Source organism: Pseudozyma flocculosa, assembly GCF_000417875.1.
Source record: "Pseudozyma flocculosa PF-1 unplaced genomic scaffold scaffold00010, whole genome shotgun sequence".
NCBI classification, from domain to species: Eukaryota; Fungi; Basidiomycota; class Ustilaginomycetes; order Ustilaginales; family Ustilaginaceae; genus Pseudozyma; species Pseudozyma flocculosa.
The window spans coordinates 837,507-846,854 of record NW_006920878.1 but is presented as its reverse complement, the minus strand read 5'-3'; the positions used below and the strand labels follow the sequence as shown (position 1 = coordinate 846,854).

The 9,348-nt window shown below is 67.2% G+C and overlaps 3 protein-coding genes across 3 annotated transcripts in view; 1 reads left to right on the top strand and 2 right to left on the bottom strand.

Annotated features, from left to right (window-relative positions):
• PFL1_03490 (uncharacterized protein) overlaps positions 1 to 753 on the top strand; it is a gene marked incomplete at both ends in the record, with an annotated part of 1,327 nt that extends 574 nt beyond the window's left edge. The window contains 2 exons of the mRNA XM_007881007.1: positions 65 to 289; positions 414 to 753. Coding sequence (XP_007879198.1) covers positions 65 to 289; positions 414 to 753 — 565 coding nt within the window. The remainder of the gene's footprint in view (positions 1 to 64; positions 290 to 413) is intronic.
• A 338-nt stretch (positions 754 to 1,091) lies between these two features.
• Positions 1,092 to 4,617, bottom strand: PFL1_03489 (uncharacterized protein; the record flags this gene model as incomplete). The annotated part of the gene is made up of 3 exons (XM_007881006.1): positions 1,092 to 1,202; positions 1,367 to 4,290; positions 4,434 to 4,617. The coding sequence occupies 3 exons, from the start codon at positions 4,615 to 4,617 to the stop codon at positions 1,092 to 1,094; spliced, it is 3,219 nt and encodes a 1,072-aa protein (XP_007879197.1).
• Positions 4,618 to 5,567: 950 nt separating this feature from the next.
• Positions 5,568 to 8,573, bottom strand: PFL1_03488 (uncharacterized protein; the record flags this gene model as incomplete). Its single annotated transcript, XM_007881005.1, has 2 exons — positions 5,568 to 5,673; positions 5,791 to 8,573. 2 exons carry the CDS (start codon positions 8,571 to 8,573, stop codon positions 5,568 to 5,570), a joined length of 2,889 nt encoding a protein of 962 aa, XP_007879196.1.
• Positions 8,574 to 9,348: the final 775 nt, after the last annotated feature.

Genomic DNA, 9,348 nt, shown 5'->3' with positions numbered 1-9,348 from the left:
TGCCTTGCCTTGCCCTTGTCCGCCTCGCTTCGGTCAGGCTCACACACCCGCCGTGCCGTGACAGACCGACGAGGCTATCGCTGCGCAAACCCGTCATCGCCGCGATTGAGGGGTACGCCGTGGCGGGCGGGCTGGAGCTGGCGTGCTGGTGCGATATCCGCGTCGCGGCGGCCGATGCGCGGCTCGGCGTCCTCTGTCGTCTGCGCGGCGTGCCCCTCATCGACGGTGGCACCGTCCGCCTTCCTGCGCTCATTGGCGTTTCCAGAGCCATGGACCTCGTCCTGACCGGGTAAGCCTCGTTCCCCCCTCTCCCGCCCGTCGACGAGGAAGAGGCATGCTGAAAACCCGCCTTCCTATCTACTCTTCCACCTCGCCCACCACCACCACCGCCGCCGCCGCCGCGGGGGACACAGCCGTCTAATCACTGCAAAGGAAGCGCACGAAATGGGTCTAGTGTCCCACCTCAGCGCTCCGGGCGCGGCACTGGACCGCGCCATCGAACTGGCCCACCAACTCATCGCGCACCCGCAGACGTGCATGCTCAACGACCGCGCCAGCCTCCTCGCCTCGTCCCTCGGCCACTGTCCCGAGGATGCGGGAACAACGACGACAGGGGCCAACGAACACAACGTCCAGGGCAGGCTGCGCGCGGATATGGCGAGGGAGTTTGAGCTCGGTCTGCACAGCCTCGCCGCGCTCCAGAGCCAGGGCCAGATCCAGGCTTTCCTCGAAAAGCGCGGCGCTAAGATGTGAACCCCCCGCGCCCCCGCCACTCGGACCGGGTGAGAGGAGACGTGCAGCCTGCCCTTTGCGGGAGGGGAGAGGAGGATCCCATGCGTTCGTGCCCACGTGCTCGATGGCACAGAGACGGACCACCGCCGCTCGACGGCGGAAGCACAGCGCAGCCCGAGGGACTCCCACGAAACGACAGAAATGACACCGACACAGTCGATCGGCGGGGGCAAGGGAGTGAGGGGGGAGAGAATGGCAGGCTGCGTGTGCAAGGAAGCGAGAAGGAGAGGCGAGGTCCGAGGCCGGACCGGACCAGACTACGACTACGACCACAACTACCACCACGGCTACGACCGCGCTCAGTCGTCGTCCTCGGTAGCGTGGTAGCCGGCGCGCCGCATGGCGCCCAGCACCCTTCTGGCCTGGGTGAGCTCCTTTTCCAGCTTGAGCACCTCGACCTGCTGCTCCATCTGTGACGTCGCACAGCGAGCGAGCGAGCGAGCGAGCAGGGAAAAGCGTACAGGTAGACGCGAGCGCAGGGTGCAGCGAAATGGGGACGAGGGTCAGCCTCGGATCCTGCGCCTTCGCTGGGCCGCTCTACCGCCCCGCCCCGCGGCCACGCCACGCCACTCACCTCCTTGACCTTGAATTCGTGCACGGCCATGGTCGAGTAGTCTGCGTCGGCGGCGCCGTTGGACTGCTTGTCGGTGATCGTCTTGACCTGCTTGACGAGGGCGCGGCACGCCTCAGTGACGGCCTTGGCGGCGCGCTCGAGGCGGTCCTGGGTCTTGCTCATGAACTCGGCCTTGACGCGCGACGCGGCGACGACCTGGGCCGTGGCGGCGCTCACCTCGTTGGAGGCGACAATGAGCTGCTCGAGGCTGTGCGTGCCGCTGATGACGCCGTCGGCGGCCTCGATGAGCATCGTCGTGGCGAACGCCACGGCGCGCGCCGCCGAGATGAGGCCCTCGGTCCAGCGGTTGTTCTTCTTGTAGAACTGCTGGTTGGTCGAGCTGCCGCGCCCCTTTGCCACAATCTCCTGCTGGCTGTCGGTGGCGGCGCGGATGAGGCCGGCGATGGCCTTGGTAATGGCGAGCGACGCCTCGAGGATGGCGTCGTGCACCTGCAGGTCGACGGCGCTGAACCTGGAGCTGTCCCGCGGGCGCGACAGGAGCGCCTGCAGCTTCTGCGTCGCCGCGTCAATGGCCGACGCGGCGCTGAGCATCTCGCGCTCGACAATGTCGCCAATGTCGCCGTTGGCGTTCTTGAGCATCGAGTTGCCCGCCTTGACCATGCCCTCGACGACGGTGTTGAGGTTGCCGAGCGCCGTGCGCGCCTCCATGTTCTGGCGCGCCACGGCGTCGCGGCGCGAGGCGGGCGCGATGCCGGCCAGGCGGTACGACTGCAGGTTGGCAAAGAAGCGCAGCAGCACGTCGCCCGCCTCGCGGCCCGTGCGCACCAGGCGGTCCTGGGCGTCGTCGCTCTGGGCGAGGCGGGTGATGCCCTTGACGCTGAGCAGCGTGTCGCTGATGGTCTGGGCAAACTGGTTGGCGCGCTTGATGACCTCGACGTGCTCGCCGCCGGCCTCGCCCGAGAGGTAGAGGCTGAAGACGGTGGCAAACTCGTTGGACTCGGTCGAGCCCTTTTCGATCATCGACAGCACATACTCGGGCGTGGCCGTCGTGTTGCCCGACTGGGCCGGCGACTCGAGCTCGTAGATGGCGTCGTCGACCTTTTCCACGCACGCCTGGAGGATCGAGTCGATGATGGCGTTGAGCTTCTTGGTATTGTCGAGGATCAGGGTGTCGATCTGGGCGTTGACGGCCTCGTCGGTGACGCCCTGGTTGAGCTGCAGGTCGCTCATCTGCTTGATGGTGGCGTCCATGCCCTCCTGCATGATGGCCAGCTCGGCGTCCTTTTCCTCGCGCAGCCGGGCGATCTCGTCGTCCTTGGCGTCGAGCTGGTGGAGCAGCTGGTCGGCGCGGTCGCGCTTCTCGCGCAGCGCCTCCTCGAGCTCGGAAATCTGGCGGTTGAGCGTGCCCATCATGCCCGACAGCTCGGAGCTCTTGGCGCGCGTGGCGTCCTCGGCGCGCTCGTTGGCAAACATGAGGTCGCGCTTGAGGCGGTCCATTTCCTCCTTCTGGCTGGCCTTGATCCGGTCCAGGTCGAACCGCGCCCGGTCGCGCTCGCGGATCATGTCGGCCAGCTCGAGGTTCTTGGCCTTGACGTCGCGCTCCATCCGCTCCATCTTGTCGACCGCCTCCTGCGCGCTCCCCGCCTTGATCTGCATCTGCTTGTACTTGGCGAGCATCTCGAGGTGCTCGGTGCGCAGCTGGCTGTAGAGCTTGGCCAGCGCCTCGTACTTGTTGCGCCACAGCGTCACCTGGTCCTGCAGCTGCTTGATCAGCTCGTCCTTGCCCGCCATCTGCGCGCCGACATTCTGGCCGATGCTGCCGAGCTCGTTCTCGAGCGCCTTGACGCGCCGGTCGTACTGCTCGAGCATCAGCTGGTCGCGCTCGTACTGGCCGCGCATCGCCAGGATCTCGCGCTCGAGCTCGGCGAGGCGGCCGCCCTGCATCTGGTCCATCTGGGCCCGCATCAGCTGCTCCTGGGCCTGCCGCTGCTGCTCGGCCTGGAGGCGCTGCTGCTCCTCAAATTCGCGCTGCTGCTGCGCCGCCAGGTCGGCCTGCCGCTGCCGTTCGGCCTCCTCCTGCGCCTTGAGCGCCGCCTGCTTGTCCTCGTACTGCTTGAGCAGCCGCGCCTGCTCATCGATCTCGGCCTGCGACGGGCCCGCAGGCGCCGGCGAAGGCGCCTTGGGCGTCTGGCGCGGCGGCAGCAACGGGCCCTCGTCGGGCAGGTCAAACAGGTTGGGAGGGTCGTGGTTGAGCTTGGGCACGTTGATGAGGCTGGTGAGGAACTTGAGGTTGGCGCACTCGTAGTAGAACTTGCGGAGGCTGTAGTGCTGGCTGTTGTAGCGTCCGCGCAGCGGCTCGAGGGCGTCGCTGGCGTCGGTGCGGCGGTGCATGGCTCGCAGCATCGAGGTGAGGAACTTGTAGATGCCGTAGCTCTCCTTGACGAGCGGCACCAGCGACGAGATGCGGCACTCGTTGTTGGCCGAGCCGCGGAAGTGGGCAAAGACGAGCTTCTGGAACGACTCGATCTGGTCCTGGAGGTTCATGAGGTCCATGATGGTCTCGTAGCCCTCGTCGGGGTTGTCGATGTTCTTGAGCGAGATGTACTCCTCGTACTCAAAGAGGCCGTTGAACTCCTTGTGGTGGCGGTGGAAGCGGAGCTTGGCGAGGATGAAGTTGACATAGGCGCGGATGAGGGCGGCGTAGCCCTTCATGCTGTCGGCGCCGACGGTGCGGGCGCACGTCTCGAACCAGCCCATCTGGGCCTGGGCCTCTTTGAGCGCGCACTGGTGGCCCTCCTGGAGCACCTTGTGGACGAGGATGAGCGCCTTGAACGTCTGCACCTCGTCGCTCAGGATCGGCTGCACCCGCAGGCCCGTCCAGATCGACTGCGACGTGTGGTAGTCCCACGTATAGACGATGCATTCTGCGGGCAGGGGGGCGCGCAGCGAGGCGAGTCGGGACCAAGAAACGGGTCGGTTCAGCGGCCTGCATGAACGAGACTGACGCCTCTCGCACTGTGAGGAGAGGGGGATAGCCATCGAGAAAGCGGCGGCGGACGGCACTCACTCCGGACATGCTTCTGCTTGGGCGCCGTCTCGTCTGGGTTGGTGGCCTTTTTGATGTTGAGCGAGAGCTCCGACTCGGCCTTGTCGCGGTCCACCGGCCGCGTTGGCAGGTGGTCCTCGAATCGTGGCCTGACCACCGAGGTGAAGGAGAAGTCAGGGGGCAAGGAGATTGGCGCAATCAGCATGCAGGGTTGGAAGGGCCACTGGCGCAGGATGGCAGGCGAAGGGACCGAGGTATGTCTCGTTGAGGTCGACTGGGACTCACATTGCGGAATCAGAATCGGAGCCTCTACCGCTCGCCCGTTGGCTTTGTGCCGTGTGTCGGTGCCTCTAGCGAGCAGAGAGAGCGTAGGCGAGTGAGCGTAGACGCTATGGATGCAGTCTCTCTCGGTCGTGCTACGGATGGATTGCCGGCCGAAGAAGGGTGGTGTCGTGTCTGGTCGTCAAGCCGTGGTCGGAAAGGGCGAGTCGGCGCGGCGGGTGGGGCTGTGGCCAGTCGGATGTGTGTCGCCGGTCGGATGCGCAAGATGTGAGAGTTCGATGAAGGCAGGAGGGGCGGTGGGAGTAGGAGGGGATCCGGGATGATGGCGGCGAGAGATGGAGAGAGAGGGAGAGGTGGAGCAACGAAGGCCGAGCGGAGCGGTGGGCCTGCCGTCGTCGGCCCAGCAGGCAGGCAGGCCAAGCCGCCCGCCCGCCCGCTCTGGCTGCCGATGGAGGGGGACGCCGCTCGGCCCATCAGAGGCCGCTCAACCTGCCCGGCCAGGCCTCTGGCTGCCCGCCATTAACCCCCACGCGCTTGGACCAGCCGCCGCCGCCTCGAGGCCAGCCCAGGGTCACGACCAGGCCAGGCAGGCCCTGCTTCTGCCCTGCCCGACTCCCGCACTCTGCCAACAGCGCAGCACAGCCAGCACGGCCAGCACGGCCCAGCCCTGCACAGCCTCATCCAGCAAACAACGCCTGCCTGTCCCGCCTTTCAGCACCACCCACACCGAGCCTCGTCTCGCCTCGTTGGCCATCGTCGCACAGGCTAATTCCTCACGTGCTCATGATCGTGTGTGACGATATCGCACCATCGGTCGTTGCAACAGTGGAAGTGTGAGCGCGCAAGGGGCGGGGCCCGTCAGGCACCACCAGACTAGCGATACGCGCCCGGCGGCAGCTCGTTGCGATCGAGGACCTCCTGCTGCGCCAGGTCAAAGTGGATCCACTCCTCGAGCATCACATAGCAAGTCGCAAAGGGCCTGTCATTCAGGGATCGAGGGGACAGTCCAGCAGCGGACGCGAAGCGGAGGGGAGGTCAGTTACCTCGCTCTCGCAGAATGCAGCAGCGGCAAGGGCTCGATCGCCATCGGACTCACGCCATGGGCAGGTAGGTCAGGACGAAGCGCACGACGAGCATGCTCCCGTGGAAGCACCCGTAGATGCTGGCGCAGCAGCCTACCGCGGCGCTCAGCAGCATCGACGCCTCGTCGTCGTCGTCGCCGCCCGCACCGCCTCCAGGCTCGCCGGCTTCAGCGCCCAGCCCAGCAAAGGCGTTGGTCGGCGGATCGGCGGGCGCGTGCGCATGGTTGTCGGCATCGATACCTTGGTCCTCGCCGCCATCGTCCTGCTGCGACGCCGACGGCAGCGTCGACAGCGGCCAGTAGCCGCGCAGCACCTCGTACGCCCGCCGCAGCGCGTCGGCCGCCACGGACGGCAGCGCACGCAGCTTCAGCACGCAGCTACCCAGCAGCCGAATCAGGTCCGTCGTCGACCGCACCGCCTGCTGGTAGAACTGCACCAGGCTCGTCTCCCACGCGAAGCTCATGGCCGCACCGAACGCCGCCACCACCGTCACGAGGCAGCCGACGGCGATGATGGTCGCCCACCGGCTCTCGCGCGGCAGCGTGGCCAGCCGCACCGGCCTCACCCTGCCCGGCAGCAGGCGGGCGTCCTCGCGCTCGAGGAACATGTCGTACCGCGTCGTCCGCGCCTGGTCGGCGTCGCCCAGCATCGCCGCGAGCATGCGGCGGTAGCCCTCGGCGGCGCTCCGGTCGTGCTGCACCCAGTCGGCGCGCTTCCACCACCGCGTGTGCCGCTCCCGGAAGCGGTGGGCGCGCCCGCTGACGTTGCCCAGCAGCAGAAAGACGAAGTCGACCAGGCTCGTGCCAATCGGCCCAAAGATGGGGCCCAGCTGCGACAGCTCGACGCGCTCGGCCGACGAAAACGTGCGCGGTCCCAGGTAGGTCGAGAGCGGCAGGCCGCCCCACCAGTTGAGCCAGTAGAGGCCGAAGACGGTCGTCGACGCAAACGACAGCGCCTCGCGCACCCGCCACGCCCAGCGGCGCGACCGGCTGCGCGGCGGGCCCAGCAGCACCGCATTGGGCGGCAGCGGCGGCGCCGCCTGGAAGTGCTCGTCGATAAAGGCGATGGTGGCGGCCACGACGACCTTGGAGAGCGTCCAGACGACCTCGCGCCTCGACTCGCACACGAGGATCGACAGCAGCACCGCGCACCGCGTCATGGCCGTCCACAGATGCGCCGGCACTTGTGCGAAGCTGTGCAGCCGCTCGCTGACGATGATGTAGAGGGCGTAGGGCACGAAGCGCAGCGGCCCGGTCCACTCGGGCATTCTGCGGACCAGGATGTGCTGCGTCGGGTCGGCGCCAAAGGTCTTGGCGCTCATGAAGTTGTACGAGATCGACAGCTCCGGACCGCCCTTCTTGCGCTTCGACGCGGCGCCTGCGTCCTCGGCCCCGGCTTGCTGGTCAGTGGGCCCGTCCGAAGCGCCGCTCTGGTCGTCGCTGGCGGCACCTTCCTCGGAGCTCTGTGGCGATGCGTCGGTCGGGGTGTGGTCGCCGACGTGGCCCGACCACATCTGCATGAGCCGCTCCGTTAGCGCCTGGGCGAAGCCGACGGGGTCCAGCGACGACGTCGTCGACTTTTTGGTGCGCGGACCCCCCTCGCTCTTGCCGTCGGAGCCCGCCGGGTCGCTGTGACCACGGCGGCGGATCTTTTTGTCGAGGTACTGACCGCCCTCGTCGCGCACGCTGAGCAGGTCGTCCTCGTCGAACTCATCGTCGTCGCCCGTCGATGACGCCGCGTGCTCGGCCTGGACCAGGTCGTCGCCCCGTGCGGCGTCGTGCTCCTGCTGCGCGCGCCTGTACGCCGCCCACTCGTCGCCGTGCTCGGTCTTGATCTTCTGGATGACGTCGAGGGACGCGCGGATCATGAGCTCCTTCCTCGAGCCATAGATGCCCTGGACCTCGTCAAAGGTGGAGTCGAAATTGACCGTAGCCTCGTAGGCGTCCTTGGACAGGGTGATGTTCCACGGCGGCTTGGGGGGTTGCAGCAGCTCGAGGGCCGCCGTGCGGATCGGATCGAGGCGGGTCCCCTCGAACGCGGCCACGCCGTAGAGGGCCGCGGTGCCGATGGTGCCGGAGACGACGACAAAGGCGGCGACGACGACGAAGGAGATGAGGATCTTGAGGGGCTGGCTGGCCTGGAGGAAGGCGGCGACGGGCGTCCAGGGCGACGTGGGGAAGAGGTAGCGGCTCGAGCACTGGCCGCACACGCGCGCCGCCTCGCTGGAGCGCGACTTGTGTCGCCACTGCGAGAGGCAGCTGGCGTGGACGTACTTCATGCTGCCGCGGCAGCGGCAGGGCGAGATGAGGCGGCCCATCGAGGTGCCGTCGTCGTTGAGCTCGTGCTCGTCGGCGAAGCAGAGGCGGCAGATTCGCTCGTTGCCCTCGGCATCGCGCTCCGGGGCCGGGGTGGGCGAGCGGTGCCTGCGACGCTGCTCGATCTGGGCCTTGATTTCGGCCTCCGCTGCCGCTGCTGCCGCTCTTGATCTGCTCGACGATGCAGAGGAAGAAGTCGATGGGCCAGCGGTGGGACCGTGCCGTTCATCGGCTTCATCATCGTCGTGGCTATCCCGGTCATCTAGGGGCAGGGGAGCGGGTTGTCGATCCCAGTGTTCGCGCGCAAGTTCGCGGAGCCGGTCGTGCGTCGATGCCCAGAGGCTGGGAGGCTGCGCAGCGCCGAGGAGCCGCTCAACCTCGGCCTCGTCGGTCCTGTCGGTCGCCTCTCGTGCAGCACCGTGGGGCAGAGGAACCACACTTCCGTCGTCGTAGCGGCGGCGCGGGCGAGTATCCGTCTCCATGCTGGGCAGCAGCGAGGCGCCGCAGGGGATTGCGTCGGCGTGGTCGCGGTCGTGAGCCAAGGTGGTCGGTCGGGGCGGCTCAGATGCAAATGGCCCCGTCCGTCATGGTATCTCGGTATCGTTTCGAGCTGGGCTGCTCGTCGTAGCAGGCTGTGACTGACAGTGTTAGGTATGCCTTGACGGGAGTAAGCTCGCTCGTGTGTCTTCGATGGCGGTAGTGAAGGTGCAAGGCGGTGCAGTGGCATGTCGGTAGCAAAGAAAGGACGAGGGACCGGAGGTGCTCGACTGACGCCCGCCAGACGCCGAAGTGGAGCAGCCAAGCCCCTCGCTCGCTCGCCCACGCACGGCCCGCCCCGCTCTGCTCGCTGCCACCCACCGCCACCCCCGTAGCCCCGCCGGCCCCGCCCGACCTGGCTGGCAACGAGCGACGCCTCCCATCTGCCTCCTGCCACTCCCCTCTGCCGCGGCAGACAACATCCCAAAAGCCAGCTTCGAGTCCACGCTGACAACAAGCGCGCTGAGGTCACAATGGGCCCGCAAAAGCCAGAGTGAGGGCACCAGCTCGCGTGCACCCCTAGCCTGGGCCAGGCCTGGCCAATTTCGACCCGCATTTCGCGCCGCTTTTCCTTCACCACGAGCGACTGAGCCCAACGAGCTGGTCGAATCCATGTCTCGATCGCAGCCTGTTCGTCGGGATGATCATGAATCCACATCACGCCGTGCCGTGTCGTGCCGTGCTGGCTGGCTTCGTACAAACAGACGCTACAGCTCCCCC